The sequence below is a fragment of the Borostomias antarcticus genome, assembly GCF_949987555.1.
Source record: "Borostomias antarcticus genome assembly, chromosome: 11".
NCBI classification, from domain to species: domain Eukaryota; kingdom Metazoa; phylum Chordata; class Actinopteri; order Stomiiformes; family Stomiidae; genus Borostomias; species Borostomias antarcticus.
Window position 1 is genome coordinate 5,165,214 of NC_140244.1, and position 17,950 is coordinate 5,183,163.

Here is a 17,950-nt window from a genome sequence, read left to right on the forward strand (position 1 = left end):
AACAAACACGGCGACCTGTCAACTTCTTGTACTTTAGCTGTCGTGTGGCCAAAGTCGGTGGGCCACACCAGCCAGTAAAGTAACTTTGTCAGTAATATTTCCCGATCTTGCCAATGCTACGTGTTTTACTGACTGTCAGTCACGAATGTCAGTCAGACCCGGTAGCTCGCAGCTTGCTCTTGTAGGTAATGTCTACCCAATGTCTACCAGAGGCAAAGGGAGAGGTCCACATGAGAGCAACACGGGACAAGGTGGATCCAAGAAAACAAGAAATTATTTAGCCCCAAGAGTTTACAGAGTCGGATACAGCTGGAACAGAGGTGGAAGACTCAAGGAGTTGAGAATCAGGTGAGGAGGCCGTCAAATATATTACGCATAAATCCCTGATGAGGTCAGCCTAAGTTACTGAGAAAACAATAGAGATGCAGATGGTCACTATGTTCAAACTATCTTGCCATTTCCAGGCACCTGGCACGGAAGTTCCTGAACATATGGATGAAGAAGACCTTTGGGCGAGTCCATCCACGCAAAGCCAGGTACCCTTGTTCGTGATTTAGTCAACACAGAGGAGGGTTGGAACTGAGGGCTAAACTCACAGTGGGATTTTGTGTGTGTGACTGCTTTAAGGGGGAAAGGTGTTAACAATTAATCTGTAGCACAGGAAGTAATGTTGCCTCTGGTACCATTTTCAGGTCCTACCATCGGAGGAGGGTCCTGCAGAGAGCATTTGAGGGTTGGAGGGAGGAGTGGTGGTCGTCCCGGAGGGAGTGGAGCCTCACGGTGCGGGCAGACTGCCACTACAGGTCAGTAGCTCCAGCCTGTGGAATGGCCTTGCCCCTAATGCAGCCAGGTAACACCTTCTGGCTCTCCCACCCAGCCAGTGGATTCCTGGCTAACCAACTAAGAACTAATGCTATTTTCTGTATTTTAGGTATTACCTGTACAGTCAGGCATTCCATGGCTGGCAGAGGGTTGTGTCTGCGTGCAAGGAAAAGAAGAGGAAATTCCAGAATGCTGCGTGTGTTGGTATAGAAACAAAGGAACAGCCTAATGAGAGATGAAACAGGGTCTTTGGGGGGAATCGTCCTCCAGCAGCTGGTGATACGTATAGTCTGTCTGTATCGGTGTAGTGATTATCCTTTTATTCCAGCTGAAAGGCGGCAGATGCGCGTGGCGTTGGACAGCTGGGAAGTCTACCTGGAGATGAGGCGGATGAAGTCCAGGATGTTGGAATCTGCTCTTCAGTTCGACAGACTTGCGACTCTTCGGTGAGGCATCGGGGCACGTGTGTTATGTTATGTGTATGTTTATTTTCACGTAACTCTAAATCAGGAACTATACACTGAAATTCTCAGTCATGTATTTATCTGGTCGCCGGTTTTGATTACCCTAATGCAGTCAGACATGGACTTTGTGGCTGTCCAGGCTACAGCGTCGATATGATGTTTGCGCTCTGGAGGACGACGCCTTGGATCATTGGGCTCTGACTCTACAGCGCAAGGTGAGCACTGACACTAGGCTGGGCTTAAAAAAATAGATTCATCGATTCTGAATCAAATGATTCTGAATCGATTCATGAATCCCAAAATCGATCTTTTATTTAATGAATAAATGAAGGAATGAATAGTTCATTCATTCATTCAATGATTCATTCATTCATTCATTTTTGGAAATCAGTATCGATACCCAGCCCTAGTATTGATGTGTTGCATAACTTGGCAGTCATGTAATTAAGGTTACAGCTAAAAAAAACAGGTTTTAGTAACACTAACCGAATCGATATTGAATCGAATCGAATCGTGATAATCGATTCTGAACCTTGTGAATCGGAATCGAATCGATTCTTGAAATTTGACTCGATACCCAGCCCTAACTGACACTGCACTCTTTCATCCTCTGTTATGACCTTAAACCCAGTGTTCTCTATGAATGTCAGTAAAATACAGTATGCTTGAATTCTAGCATGTCCACTTGTAGCGATGCAGGACAATGAAAGTATTTTGTACTTTGCACTGCTCATTTGCATAGTCCCGTCTTGTCCTTGCACCCTGTCTAATGTTGTCTCCATCACTGTTATGCACCAATTGACCGAAACAAATTCCTAGTATGTGTAAAAACGACCTGGCTAATAGAACCGATTGTGATTCTGGTATGTTTGTGTTGTGTGTTCTTAGGCGTGGGATCAGTGGAGAGCAGAGCATACGTCTGCCTGTTCTCAGAGAGAGCTGGAGTCCAAGGCTTCACTACATCACACACACGGGCTTCAGCGGAAGGTTCTCGGTTGCTGGAAAAGCTACGTTCACCACCGCCAAGCTAAAAGAAAGCTCAGAGGTTTCAACAGCAGTATCTGCACACATATTTCTCACTCTCAATCACGGAGTTAATGGAGGACATGCATGTTCAAGATGGTAGTTTGCCAAATTGTGGTCACCAGTAGCTTGAGTCCACATACCCCTACACATGTCTCCCACTGTGGCTGTGGAAAATGAAATCACTGCTCATGTTTCTGTTGGTCATCGATGTTTTTCTGATCTAGCTGTGGCCGTGCACGCCGGTCAGCTGAGGTTGGTCAGGACGAGTTGGGGGGCCTGGTGCAGTGGACTACAGCTCAGACAGAGACACGCGGACAGACTACAAGCAGCTGACCGCCTGGCGCAACGCAGCACACAGTGCAGGGCGCTGGGACGCTGGAAGAACTGTATCCTCACTCACTCACTCACTCACTCACTCACTCACTCACTCACTCACTCACTCACTCACTCACTCACTCACTCACTCACTCACTCACTCACTCACTCATTCGGTTACTCACTCACTCACTCACTCACTCACTCACTCACTCACTCACTCACTCACTCACTCATTCAGTTACTCATTACTCACTCAGTCACTCACACACTACTCACTCACTCATCCAATCACTCACTACTCACTCATTCAGTCACTCACTCATTTAGTCACACACTCATTCAGTCACTATCACTCAGTCAGACACTCACTCACTCATTAAGTTACTCTACTTACTCAGTCACTCACTCATGCACTCACACACTATTCACTCAGTCACTCACTACTCACTCATTCAGTCAGTCACCCACTCATTCAGTCACACACTCATTCAGTCAGTCACTACTCACTCATTCAGTCACTCACTCATTCAGTCAGTCACTACTCACTCATTCAGTCACTCACTCATTCAGTCACACACTCATTCAGCCACTATCACTCACTCACTCACTCACTCACTCACTCACTTATTCAGTCAGTCACTCACTCATTCAGTCAGTCACACACTCATTCAGTCACTCACTCACTCACTCTGGACCGCAAGTAGTAGTGGAAGTGGCAGTATTGAACTTGTTTGTTTTGATTCCTGAGCTTGTGTGTAGATGTGGAACATGTTTGTTTTGGTTCCTGAGTTCATGGGTAGATGTGGAACATGTTTGTTTTGGTTCCTGAACTCATGTGTAGATGTGGAACAGTGCGTTCAGGAGGCTGAAAGAGACCAGGCCGCATGTCAACATCACCGTCATCACCTGCTGGTGAGGGGGAGGAGCATCTTTCACCCTTACTTCACTGCTCCATGAGGTAGAATCACATATTATGATGTACTTCCTGCTTCCTGTCTGCCTACAGCGTTCTGGACTGAGAGCGCTGACACTGAATGTATCTTGGAGCAAAACTCATCGACTGAACAAGAACATTGCTGTCCACCATTATCATCACACAGTGAGTTATTACTGTGTTAACACTCCCGTGGGGTACCTCTGGTAGAACCCTCTCTCACCGTGCTATTCTGTCTGGTAGAACAGTGACTCAGGGTGCTATTCTCTCTGGTAGAACCATGTCTCAGGATGCTACTCTCTCTGGTAGAACCATGTCTCAGGATGCTACTCTCTCTGGTAGAACCATGTCTCAGGATGCTACTCTCTCTGGTAGAACCATGTCTCAGGATGCTACTCTCTCTGGTAGAACCATGTCTCAGGATGCTACTCTCTCTGGTAGAACCATGTCTCGGGATGCTACTCTCTCTGGTAGAACCATGTCTCAGGATGCTACTCTCTCTGGTAGAACCATGTCTCAGGATGCTACTCTCTCTGGTAGAACCATGTCTCAGGATGCTACTCTCTCTGGTAGAACAGTGACTCCGGGTGCTATTCATGACTCAAGGTGCTATTCTCTCTAGTAGAACTGTTACTCAGGGTGCTATTCTTTCGGGTGCTATTCTCTCTGGTAGAACCGTGACTCAGGGTCCTATTCTCTCTGGTAGAACCGTGACTCTGGGTTTTATCGTCTCTGGTAGAACCCTGACTCAGGGTGCTATTCTCTCTGGTAGAACCGTGACTCTGGGTTTTATCGTCTCTGGTAGAACCATGACTCAGGGTGCTATTCTCTCTGGTAGAACCGTGACTCAGGGTAGGTGCTCCAAAGATCCCTTATATTTATTTCATTTCATGTTTTTTCTCTGTTGCGGTAGATAACGTCCCATTATTGGAAGGTGTGGCAGCTACGCCTCGAGGAGGCAGAGGACAGGAGGCTGCAGCCACACATGGAGATCGCTCTGGCGAACCACAGGCGAGTTCTTCTCTCTCTCAGACTAACACAAGTCGCTTTGTCCAGTACAGATCTGTCGTTTGTTATTGTAGGAGTAACCTTTTTTCTTCTTCTTCTTTTACAGAACTTTACTCTTGAGTAAATACATGTGCCTGTGGAAAGAACGGCTTGCTGAACACAGGGACTTGCAAGTATGTAAACTAATGCTGTCAATCAATAATAAAAAAACTAGTTAATCACAATAATAGGCTGTGATTAATTATGATTAATCACATGTTTAAAATACTAGTATTTACTTGTATTTTTGGGGGAGATAAAACAGTTAGGCATGTGTGACGTTAGAATAAAGAGATGCATGACATGCATGAGATGTTCTGCTGGACCTGGCCTGGGTTTTACTCGCCTTGCTTCGGTGGAAAGACGGTTACATCGCTGCAATATGTGCACACGGCTTCGGTTGTATCTCAACTTCCATCTGGAAGCTTTTTCAAATGAAATTTGCTGTTCAGCACACTGGGGGATGTGTCCTCAGTCGTACTATCTGAGCGAGTGTTTACTAGAGTGTTTACCCGGCTGAATTAGCTACTGGAAGGCATGTGAAACGCGCAGATAACTTATCCACGTTTCACATCCTTTCAGTAGATCAGACAGGTAAAAACGCGCATTTGGAATTACAGGAGGAAGTTGGGTTCGAATTTGGTTATATGGTTAATTAGCGTACATTTTTTCCCCCCGTCTCCAGATTAATCGCGAGCATTAAACACTTTAATGTCGACAGCCCTTGTGTAAACACAACGCAAACACACACACACGCGTACGCATAAGCGCACAAATGCACACACGCCGATTTCTCAGCACATAAATACAACACACGCAGGTTCCTCTAACAGCGGGGTCGTGCGCTGTGTTGAGCGCAGGGTTTGGAGCGCCGTGCCGAGGCCTGGTTTTCTGACCGCATCTTGCCTCAGTGTCTGGACTCCTGGGTCGAGGTCACTCTCCAGGGGAGACAGCGCAGAACCAGGAGGGACACGGCGGAGCGCCACAACCAGTGAGTCCCCACAGCCCTCCTCACAAAGAGCTACACTCTTAACGTCTGGTTAACGTCTGGGTAACGTCTGGTTAACGTCCAGTTAACACCTGGTTAACGTCCAGTTAACACCTGGTTAACGTCCAGTTAACACCTTGTTAACTCTTGGTTAACGCCTGGTTAACGTTCAGTTAATGCCTGGTTAAATATTCAAGCTGCACTCTTAAATATCCAAGCTGCACTCTTAAATATCCAAGCAGCACTCTTAAATATCCAAGCAGCACTCTTAAATATCCAAGCTGCACTCACAAACCTAGGCTTGGCTTTTGACGTGTGTCCATGATTCCTGTAGACAGCGACTGTGCGCCTGGGCCTTCTACACCTGGTGGGGCAGCTCGGAGGAGGGGAGGGAGCAGAGGCTGGCGGAGAGGATGGTAACTACAGCTCTCTGGTCCTGATGAAGACCAGCAAATCCCGCTCTGCAGAATAGAATATCCACCCTCGTAGGTACAGCCTACCAACACAGGGGCACCGACAGACAAACGAGAGAGAACCTGTGTGTGTTTTGTGTGTGTGTGTGTGTGTGTGTGTGTTTGTTTGTGTGTGTGTGTTTTGTGTGTGTTTGCATGTGTGTGTTTGTTTGTGTGTGTGTATGTTTGTGTGTGTGTGTGTGTGTGTTTGTTTGTGTGTGTGTGTGTGTGTGTGTGTGTGTGTGTGTGTTTTGTGTGTGTTTGCATGTGTGTGTTTGTGTTTGTGTATGTTTGTGTGTGTGTTTGTTTGTGTGTGTGTGTGTGTGTGTGTGTGTGTGTGTGTGTGTCCCAGGCGGTTCTGCATGACGAGCAGCGGTGTGTGCAGCGAGCCTGGCGCTGCTGGATGAGACGGGCGCTGCAGGAGCAGCAGGTCAGAGGGAAACAGACGACCTCCGACGCTCACTACCAGCGCAGGCTGCTCCTCACCACGCTGCGCCACTGGAGGGACAACGCCACAGAGATACGCAACAGGTACGCGCTATAGGAGACCTCTCAGACAGGTACGCGCTATAGGAGACCTCTCAGACAGGTACGCGCTATAGGAGAACTCTCAGACAGGTACGCGCTATAGGAGACCTCTCAGACAGGGAGGTAATATAGGAGAACTCTCAGAAAGGGAGGTACTATAGGAGAACTCTCAGAAAGGGAGGTACTATAGGAGAACTCTCAGACAGGGAGGTACTATAGGAGAACTCTCAGACAGGGAGGTACTATAGGAGACCTCTCAGACAGGTACGCGCTATAGGAGACCTCTCAGACAGGGAGGTACTATAGGAGAACTCTCAGACAAGGAGGTACTATAGGAGAACTCTCAGACAGGGAGGTACTATAGGAGAACTCTCAGACAGGGAGGTACTATAGGAGACCTCAGACATGGAGGTACTATAGGAGACCTCTCAGACAGGGAGGTACTATAGGAGAACTCTCAGACAGGGAGGTACTATAGGAGAACTCTCAGACAGGTACGCGCTATAGGAGAACTCTCAGACAGGTACGCGCTATAGGAGAACTCTCAGACAGGTACGCGCTATAGGAGAACTCTCAGACAGGTACGCGCTATAGGAGAACTCTCAGACAGGGAGGTACTATAGGAGAACTCTCAGACAGGGAGGTACTATAGGAGAACTCTCAGACAGGGAGGTACTATAGGAGAACTCTCAGACAGGGAGGTACTATAAGAGAACTCTCAGACAGGGAGGTACTATAGAAGAACTCTCAGACAGGGAGGTACTATAGGAGAACTCTCAGACAGGGAGGTACTATAGGAGAACTCTCAGACAGGTACGCGCTATAGGAGACCTCTCAGACAGGGAGGTACTATAGGAGAACTCTCAGACAGGGAGGTACTATAGGAGAACTCTCAGACAGGGAGGTACTATAGGAGACCTCTCAGACAGGGAGGTACTATAGGAGAACTCTCAGACAGGGAGGTACTATAGGAGAACTCTCAGACAGGGAGGTACTATAGGAGAACTCTCAGACAGGGAGGTACTATAGGAGAACTCTCAGACAGGGAGGTACTATAGGAGAACTCTCAGACAGGGATGTTCTATAGGAGAACTCTCAGACATGGGTCACATTCCCACATGGCAGGGCGAGTGACTGCTTGACCTAATGTACTCTTTACAGTAGGCTGTGTTTATTTAGCTGCTAACTGACTGCTTGTTTGCATTCCAGGAGAACCAGAGAGGAGCAGGCTGATCGTCATTGTGAATTGTTGGGGATGAGGCGCGCCATGATTGGCTGGAGCAAGGTACTAGCGTGATGTCTTCATAGCGTCATGGCGGATATGCTGACAGGCCTTTGCCGTCACTAGGGCAACGGCTCGACTTATTCCAAGTAAACTTCCGGTGTACCAATCTGCGATAACAGACACTAGCAAGTCAAAAACTTTTACAAAATGTCCAAATTAATTTTGTTACCTTATCCCTCAGTGGTGGGATTATTATTTATATATCTCGATTGTTCTGCCTTTGAAAGGCTCTTTGGAATGGCTCCTTGTCATGTTTAATGTTAGCTAGCTAGCTACAGTAGCTACCACCACTAACATTAGCTAACTTGTGTTATCGTCGCGGCAAACCAAATGTTGAGATGGACCAAAGTGGTGTTGTTGTTTTGAATATGAACGTTCCATGGTCTATAACACAGCGTTTTTCTGTGCCAACGCTGGTTAGTACGTCCAGAACAAGAGAGAGAAGAACCACAGACTGGAGCAGATGGAACGGTATCACCAGAGCAAACTCCTGAAACACACCTTGGAAGTCTGGAAGGTACCTTGAGCACAGAGCTTGTTTGTACGGTTGTCCCAGTGTGACGTGCTCTGGATGGTGTGCGTGTGTGTGCGTGTGCGCGTGTGTGTGTGTGCGCGTGTGTGCGCGTGTGTGTGTGTGTGTGTGTGCGTGTGTGCGTGTGCGTGTGTGCATGTGTGCGTGTGCGTGTGTGTGTGCGTGCGTGTGTGTGTGTGTGTGTGTCCCTGTGAGAGGTGCTCTGAGTGATGTGTGTGCCTATATGGTTGTGTGAGGTGTTCTGGGTGGTGTGTGTGTGTGTGTGTGTGTGTGTAGTCATCCCTGTGTGAGATGTTCTGGGTGGTGTGTGTGTAGTCATCCCTGCGTGAGGTGTTCTGGGTGGTGTGTGTGTGTGTGTAGTCATCCCTGTGTGAGCTGTTCTGGGTGGTGTGTGTGTGTGTAGTCATCCCTGTGTGAGGTGTTCTGGGTGGTGTGTGTGTTGTCATCCCTGCGTGAGGTGTTCTGGGTGGTGTGTGTATGTGGTTGTCCCTGTGTGAGTCTGGGTGGTGTGTGTGGATGTATGGTTGGTTGAGGTGGTGTGTGTGTGTGTGTGTGTGTGTGTCCTGTGGGATGAGCAGTAATCCCTCTGCCTCTCACCCCAGGAGCACCAGCGGCAGAGCCAGCAGATCTACAGCCGGGCGGAGGAGAGCTACAGCCTGCAGCAACAGCACACTCTGAGGTAGGATCTCGTATCTCTGAGGTAATATCTCTGAGGTATTATCTCTGAGTTAGTATCCCTGAGGTAGTATCTCTGAGGTAGTATTTCTGAGGTATAATCTCTGAGGTAGTATCTCTGAGGTATTATCTGTGAGGTAGTATATCTGAGGTAGTATCCCTGAGGTAGTATATCTGAGGTAGTTCCCCTGAGGTAGTATCCCTGAGGTAGTATATCTGAGGTATTATCTGTGAGGTAGTATATCTGAGGAAGTATCCCTGAGGTAGTATCCCTGAGGTAGTATCCCTGAGGTAGTATCCCTGAGGTAGTATATCTGAGGTAGTATATCTGAGGTAGTATCTCCGAGGTAGTATCCCTGAGGTAGTATATCTGAGGTAGTATATCTGAGGTAGTATTTCCGAGGTAGTATCCCTGAGGTAGTATCTCTGAGGTAGTATATCTGAGGTAGTATCTCTGAGGTAGTATCCCTGAGGTAGTATCCCTGAGGTAGTATCCCTGAGGTAGTATCTCTGAGGTAGTATCTCTGAGGTAGTATCTCTGAGGTAGTATCTCTGAGGTAGTATCTCTGAGGTAGTATCTGTGAGGTAGTATCTGTGAGGTATCTGTGAGAGTATCTACCACTGACGCCTCAATTCCACTGACTCGTTTGCGTGGCGTTCCGAATGCAGTCTGGTTTTATTCCGTCCTCCACACGACTCCCACCGGTTGTGTTTTCAGGAGCGAGAATTTTGTTTGATATTCTGCCAGGCCGTCGGGGGGGGGGGGGGGGGGGGGGGGGGGACCTAACTCCCCCTTTCTTCTACTACTATTTGATGTGTCCCAGATGCGGCATCCGTCAAAAATAGACCTGCTGTCTGTCTTTACCAGTAGACCTGCTGTCTCTCTTTACCAGTAGACCTGCTGTCTGTCTCCACCAGTAGACCTGCTGTCTGTCTTTACCAGTAGACCTACTGTCTGTCTTTACCAGTAGACCTGCTGTCTGTCTCCACCAGTAGACCTGCTGTCTCTCTCTACCAGTAGACCTGCTGTCTGTCTCCACCAGTAGACTTGCTGTCTGTCTCCACCAGTAGACCTGCTGTCTGTCTTTACCGGAGCTCTGCGGAGAGCCGGTTCCGGGATGCTTCTAAAACGTGCCGCAGCGCATCTGGTGGAAACACAATCATTATCTGGAACGGCTGCGGTTCGACTCCGGCTTCCGTACGGTAACCGGATACGCGCCGCAACCGGAGTCAGTGGAGTTTCAGCATGAGCCTTGTGCTTTACCTTCTGTGCTCAGTCTACAAACGAGATGATCCTTCAGGTTCTCTTTCTTAACGTGGTTCTTCCTGTGGTTCTTCCTGTGGTTCCTCCAGGAGGCTGTTGGGTGTGTGGAGGGAGAACGCAGCCCTCCTGGCCGAGGTCAGGGCGAAGGAGCAGAGAGCCGAAACACACTTCCGGGTCCACCTGCAGGCCAAGGTGTGGTACTGCTGTCCTAAAAAACGACCACCAAGCCTGTCACTGCTGGGGCTGCTGTCACCGGCTCTGTATTCTGAGTACCCAGAAGCTCTCGCTATGGCAAGAACTTCTGGGAACAGGCTATGATATTCGTGGACACCAATGAGAATCCGGCCGTATTTTCAACCAGATACTGATTGGCCCGTGCAGATAGTGGGCTGTGCAGAGAGGCTGATTTGGCCTCTGATTGGTCACTGATCGCAGATTCAGTAGTATTGCTAATGAGTCCTGCACTCTAGCGAGCTGTCGGTAGCACAAGGTGCAATTTACAGTACTTGGACTTTCTTCCACGTTAACTCTCATTTCACAGAGGTTTTTATTATGGCGCAGTGTATGAGTTTCATCTAGTCCCGACTATATGCTCCAGATGAAATAATGGATTTGAAAGGAAGGCTAATGCGCTGGCTCCGCCCCTCTTCCCATGTTTTATGGCGCTTGACTCCAGACTACTGGCTCTGCTGTAGCTACTGCCACTCCTCCTGGTTACTAACCCACTGCTCTGTTCCCTAAGCTGTTGTCGGCATGGAGGCGAGTGGCGTCCTGCGCCGTGTCAAAGCGTCGCCAGCAGAGGGAGATATTGAGCCAGGCTCAGAGTCACATGGATCACTGTAAGGCTTAAGTTCTCTTAGAACAAGTATCGTTCTCTGGCCCGTTTCAGATCAGTTGAAGAGAGATAACTAGAGTGTTGTTGATCACCAGTGAGGCTGCAGACGACGCTGAGGAGATGGAGTGAGCGGAGAAGAGAGGTTCTGGAGGAGAGGACCGGCACGGAGAAGGCCGGGCGTCACCACCGCTCCACACTTCTGTCCAGAGCCTTCAGAGCGTGGGGCGTTTACCACCAACAACACCAGCGCTATGAGGTAAACAAACAAACAAACTGTGTGTGCTCTGTGGTACATTGAGATTGTAGTTTAGTTTTAATGTATGTGGTTCTGCTTTTTAGGGACTGAAACGGAGAGGAATGTTACTGCTGAGGCAGAAGACAACCAAACACTACTTTGAGTGCTGGAAAGTTGCCGTCAGTATAATCTTTTTTGAAATATTCTTTTTTGAAAAATAATAATAACAAAAACATGTGCAGAAAGAATGAGAGCATGCGATCTCTGTCCAAGAGGAGATCACCTCCGTTGGTCACACTACAATAAGGGTCACAAAAAACATTAGTTAACTGTTAACTAATGCTTATTTAGGGTTAGGTTAGGTTACTAATGTTAATTAATACATTAGTTAAGGTTAGGGTTAGGTGAGTTAACCGTAACATAAATAACATTAGTAAATGGTTAATAGAGACATTAGTTAACTATTACTTAATGCTTAATAATGCATTAACTAATGCTTATTAATGTACCCTTATTGTAAAGTGTTACCCCTGCATCCTGCTGAACGATCTCACCGGTCGACCTGCAGCGGTCAGAGAGGGAGGGAACTCCTGGGAGTGTCGAGCTCCTGGGAGTGTCGAGCTCCTGGGAGTGTTGAGCTCCTGGAAGTGTTGAGATCCTGGGAGTGTTGAGCTCCTGGAAGTGTGACTGGTGGTCTTTCCCCCCCCCCCCCCCCCCCCCCCCCCCACAGCTGCAGCACAGAGGGACGGAGGCAGAGTGGACGGAGCAAGCTCTCTGGCACTGGTCCCTCACACTGCAGGCCAAGGTAGGACCGGTCAGCCGCCCGCCAGCAGCACGCAAACACAGTCCTGCCGTACACTCCACGAATCCAATCCATCCCATAATAACCGAGCGAACGTAAAACTGTTTTTTCCCGCGAGCCGCAGGTCCTGGAGGCGTGGAGGAGCTGGGCCTGGGAGCGGCGCAGGAAGCAGGAGCGTCTGGCGGCGGCGGCCGGCTTCTACAGACTCCGGCTGCTGAGGGAGGGCGTCGCCCACGTCCTCACGCACGCCGCCCACGCCAGCGGCTTCAGCCGGAGCCTGGCGCAGCACAGCCAGGAGCAGGTGGGTCGCCGCGGTCGCCGCAGGGGGAGGACGGACACGGCTAGCCTGGGAGTTAGGGGCGTAAAACTAACGGGGATATTCACAAATTTAGCAGGAATAAACTCTGTTTTCCAGTTTATTCCCATTAATTGCCAAAAATTCCTGTTCATTCCTATGGGAAGTTTGTGAACATGAAGACCGTGAGAAAGGGAGCACTACTCCCAAGTAACAAGTTTGGTGGAGGTATCGGGTTTTGGCTTCACGCCTTCATCAGCATATCAATATTTTATATGCTGATGAAGACGTGAAGCCAAAACGTCCCACTTGTTGCCCAATAAAGCTTATATTTTTATATGAATTTGTGAGTGCCGGAACATCTGCTTCTACTCATCGTCCTGACCCAGGCACCCGATACCTCCACCAAACTTGTTACTTGGGAGTAGTGCTCACTTTCTCACGGTCTTCATATTCACAAACTTCCCATAGGAATGAACAGGAATTTATGGCAATTAACGGGAATAAACTGGAAAACAGAATTTATTCCCGCTAATTCTCATAAATGTCAAGTTTATTCATTACATTACATTAGTCGTTTAGCAGAACTCACAAGTGTATCTCCCTTCTAAACAAGTGACTAAGAGCATAAACTGGTGCTAAAGCCAAAGTGCAAGAGTAGCCATTCATGTCCATTAATTCCCATAAATGTTTTAATATTCACGGAATTATGCAACCCTAGCCAGGAGTATAGACATGTCTGTCCAGGAGCAGGTGAAGGACAAGGTATGTATGTGGAGTCTGGTCATCTCTGTCCAGGAGCAGGTGAAGGACATGGTCTGTGTGTGGTCATCTCTGTCCAGGAGCAGGTGAAGGACATGGTCTGTGTGTGGTCATCTCTGTCCAGGAGCAGGTGAAGGACATGGTCTGTGTGTGGTCATCTCTGTCCAGGAGCAGGTGAAGGACATGGTCTGTGTGTGGTCATCTCTGTCCAGGAGCAGGTGAAGGACATGGTCTGTGTGTGGTCATCTCTGTCCAGGAGCAGGTGAAGGACATGGTCTGTGTGTGGTCATCTCTGTCCAGGAGCAGGTGAAGGACATGGTCTGTGTATGGTCATCTCTGTCCAGGAGCAGGTGAAGGACATGGTCTGTGTGTGGTCATCTCTGTCCAGGAGCAGGTGAAGGACATGGTCTGTGTGTGGTCATGTCTGTCCAAGAGCAGGTGAAGGACATGGTCTGTGTGTGGTCATGTCTGTCCAGGAGCAGGTGAAGGACATGGTCTGTGTGTGGTCATCTCTGTCCAGGAGCAGGTGAAGGACATGGTCTGTGTGTGGGGTCTGGTCATGTCCTTGCCTGGCTGTCCGTCTGTGTTGGTGCTTGTTTCTGCCCTGCGTTTATGTGGTCAGAGGAAGTGACAGGTCCACATCCGCCTGTGTCCTGCAGACCTCTCGTCGCCTGCAGGGGGTGGTGCTGCGCTGCGCTCTGAAGTGGAAGCGCCGGGCCCTGTGCGCCCCGGGCGGCGGCGGCCGGCATGGCGGAGCGGCGCCGCCCAGAAAGAGCGTGACCTTCCGTCTGCCCTCGCCACCGTGCCCCGGGGGTCCGCCGCACGGCCGCGCCCGCCAGCCCGGCTCCGTGGGCCAGGGAGCCGGAGGAGATGCCGTCCTCAACCAGCTGTGAGTGGTCCGGCCGCTATACCGTACCTCCGCCACAAGGCGAGCCGGAAACCCCGCGTGTGTCTCTGTACCTCGGAGTCACAGCTGTGTGACCCCGACGCCTGTGTCTGTGTTCTTCAGGGCGGCGGCACGCGCCTCTCGACTGCAGCCTCGGCGTCCCAGAGACCTGCTCCAGTCCCCGGTCAAGCAGCTGCTCAGTAGCAGGTAGAGAACCTCTGAGATGTTTCAGAACGCTCAAGACATGGAACGCTGTTTCCTGTGCCGATCCCACATCTCATACACTTACATCAGTATAGTACATTCTAGGGGTGTGACGATACACTCTCACAGTACGATGTGATGCATGATACTGGGTTCACGATATCAACACGATATGATGTTATAACAGTATTTTTAACGAAACTTGAATGATGAATATATTACTGGAAAAATAGTATTTTATTCGAAAAATGCAAAACATTGCTGTTATTTGCCCTATTCATGGGTACCAAATGTAGTCCTAGACCTGCTATCTTTGTGTCCTCCACAGGTGTATCAAGTGGTCTAATTGGCTCTAGTGCATAGAATCCTAAGCAATCAGACAAATTGACACACCTGTGAGGGCACACATATGGCAGATCTTGGACTACATTTGGTACCCATGAATAGTTCAATTTTGTAATGTTTGTATAGCGCGGCCCTGGGTACCCAAAGTCGCTTTATATGAGAAAAATTAAGAAATATCTCCCCGTTCCTCACAGCCCCCTCCTCCCTCCTGTGGTGGCACCCCCAGAGCTCTGTCCATCCCCCCACGGACCCCCACCATCCCAGGACCCCCCACCCCTTCACGGACCCCCACCCTCCCAGGACCCCCCGCCCCCCCACGGACCACCACCCTCCCAGGACCTCCCGCCCCCCCACGGACCCCCGCCCTACCCTACCAACCTCCTGTTACCCCCCTCCTCGTTCATGACCACCCGGGCTCAAACCAAGGTAACGGCTCATTAGTTCATGGATATTAAAAAAATAAATATTTTTATTTGCTCTTTGTTCTTATTTTATCTCTTGTTTAAAGTCAAAGCTGACCAGCGGCTCCTGCCCCCGGGACCGTACACCTCCGTACCCGGCGTCTCCCGAAGAGTCCGGCCCAGTCCAGTCAGCTCCCCCAGGTACCGTGAGGTACCGTGCGGTTCTCTCTCCCCGTCACGCCGGGCCACACGGAACCCAACTCTGTCTGACGCTGCCCGTCCACGCGGGGGTCTGTCTGAGTGACCAAGAGGAGGAGGAGGAGGAGGAGGAGTGTGTCCAGTCAGAGTCTGACCCGACTGCGGCTCTGACCGGGGAGCTGCTCGACATCCGCACGGACATGCGGCGCCACCTGCAGGACAGGAAGCAGCTGCAGTAAGGATTCACTCACCTCGAATCAAATCAAACTTTATTTGTACAGCGCATTTCATACACAGAGGCAACACAATGCGCTTTACAGAGAGCAAAAAGGGGGATGAGCATTGGTCCCAGAATAAGCTTCACGACTTGAGGTTAATTTACCGTGTATGTTTAACATGACCGTGTGTGTGTGTGTGTGTGTGTGCGCGCGCGTGCGTGTGTGTGTAGGGCATGGCAAAGGCTGAAAGAGGTGTTGAAGAGCTGGCTGCAGACAAGTGCAAGTGAAGGGGAGATGGAGGAGAGGAGCGCTACCAGTCTGGAGCTGGAGGAGGTTCGCTGCTTGAGTCACTGAGTGTTTAATAATTAATTATGAAAAACAACAGTAAAAAAGATAGCTGTGCAGTTAACCAAATAGCGGCTTAATATATGATTCACACCATCTCATATATGGTTTTAATTTGGTATGCATTCCTGTGAGGCTTCATTTGAACCATACATTTTTAGCTGTGAAAACCGGAACAGTGAAGTTATGTAGCGGGTCGATAAATCGTAGGCTATTACAGTGGCGTGTACAAAGTAATACCAGTGTTCATAACATGATGTGAACCCCTCTAATGCTGCTTCTGTTGTGGTCGCCAGCTGGAGGAGCGCATCCGAAGACTGTCGGCGGAGTTGGCGGCGCAGAAGCCAGAGATGCTTCTTCACGCTGCGAGGATCCAGCGCATCCAGGCCGTCCTGCTCGACCCCGACCCTGGACACTCTGTGCTTCACCCAGATGATCCTGGGCCGCATGCCTACACTAAACACATAAGATAAAGATTATCAACACCTGTCACACCTTGTTACAAAGATGTATGGCAAATGACAAATGTGTAATGCAAGAGCATACTGGCTACATAGATTGAATAAGATATTCAATAAGCTCCGCCGTTTACTATGCACATGATGAAATTGTATTGCTTGTACTACTTTTATAAAGAATTGTTACTTTTATAAAGATGTGTTACTATTTAGTATCTTTGTACGTTTGGTAATTAAAGAATTATAGACTAATTTTCATGCGTTTTGTTTTTATAAAGTGTCTGTTTGGACAAGAAATAGCGACAGGACAAAGCTACTTAAACTGCAGTGAGTCAGAACCTGCGAAAGTGTTTGAACGTGTGTAGTCCAGTCCGGGCAGCAGATGGTCGGAAATATTTTCCATCTATTTTCGAGAGAACTCCCTCTTGCACAATATATCCCTGCAGCGCCGTGCCCCGCGTCCAGTGTGCACGGTAGCCCGTTATAACGGACATGCTGCATTCTAACGGATTTCAGATTGACGTCTTTGAGTTGTGTCTTTGTAGTAGGCTAGGCTAAATTAATCTATTAGAGGCCATAATGCGGGCAGTGTATATCATTCTGGTCAGCTTAGTCTGCTGCAGTTGGGGTAAGTGTATGGAATGTAGCCTACATTTTAAGGTAATTCTATAGGCTAGATCTATTAATTTCAACGTTACATTTTCATGCAGGATCACCATTGTTTGACTGTTCTCATATTCCATAGTCATATCAGCCTTTTGGGGAAAAGTGCATTTCATAGCCTATTTTGAGGCTTTAAATGCACTTTAAATGGGCCCATATGATTGTTGGTTGTACCATGCTGGCATTTGTCTTTTACTTTCTTTTTATTATGTCCTACTTTACAGTGTTGTCTGTGTGATCTGTTACATGTTTTGAAATCGTGAGCTCTGCACCCTTAATCTTCTACAAATGGCAATCAAACACTGACTCTGGCTGGCCGGGGCCTGGCTTTTTCTGGTAGGGAAAAGGATTGTGTTCAAACGATGACATAACTCCTACAAACTGTCTACCAGCTGCCTGTCTAATAAAGAATAGCTTCACTCAAAAGTTAACACCCTCTACATGCTTTCACAACAGCTTCTTGGGGATGGTTGGTGATAGTTCTGCAGCGGTAACTCAGATCAGATACAAAGTTAATATGTGAGAATATTTGTTTGCAGTCAGCTTTTCCATTGAGTTTGTAACAAATTTGTCCAACTAGTGCAGTGCCTGTTCAAAAGAGAGCGGTCCTTCCGGTATGATGTAGGCTACTGGAGGCCTAGGCCTACAGTAGCCAACTGTAGCCTATACAACCACCAGACTTGTGTGTTCCTGACAGTAGTCACCTGTTGCATTCAAATTGAAGTAACTAGCTTTATATAGAGTTCATATTTTCTTATTTAATATGTTTATAACTCTGCCACAGAGCAAATTATAGCAACACTCAACACAAAAAAAACATTAAAAAAAGGTAAATGTCTGGCAGCAAAAGTTGCCAGATACTGTCAAATTAAAGTTCTTATTCAATCAATTTAGTCTTTAATCTTTATTTTATGGTAAATATGTTTAGTAAAAGTAATTTACTGTATTTTTATGGCATTTGTATGTAA

The 17,950-nt window shown here is 48.4% G+C and overlaps 1 protein-coding gene across 1 annotated transcript; it reads left to right on the top strand.

Annotated features, from left to right (window-relative positions):
* The first annotated feature begins 51 nt into the window (after positions 1-51).
* sfi1 (SFI1 centrin binding protein) lies at positions 52-16,575 on the top strand. The gene is made up of 30 exons (XM_084445751.1): positions 52-348; positions 465-536; positions 693-803; positions 932-1,026; positions 1,151-1,268; positions 1,399-1,501; positions 2,175-2,379; positions 2,441-2,698; positions 3,472-3,542; positions 3,637-3,729; positions 4,478-4,575; positions 4,679-4,745; positions 5,472-5,602; positions 5,934-6,015; positions 6,404-6,582; positions 7,789-7,864; positions 8,286-8,381; positions 8,999-9,075; positions 10,425-10,527; positions 11,078-11,174; positions 11,266-11,426; positions 11,510-11,584; positions 12,136-12,210; positions 12,332-12,508; positions 13,924-14,153; positions 14,274-14,357; positions 14,894-15,125; positions 15,208-15,533; positions 15,747-15,849; positions 16,158-16,575. Exons 1-30 carry the CDS (start codon positions 146-148, stop codon positions 16,332-16,334), a joined length of 3,975 nt encoding a protein of 1,324 aa, XP_084301877.1. The 5' UTR covers positions 52-145; the 3' UTR covers positions 16,335-16,575.
* The last annotated feature ends 1,375 nt before the right edge of the window (positions 16,576-17,950 follow it).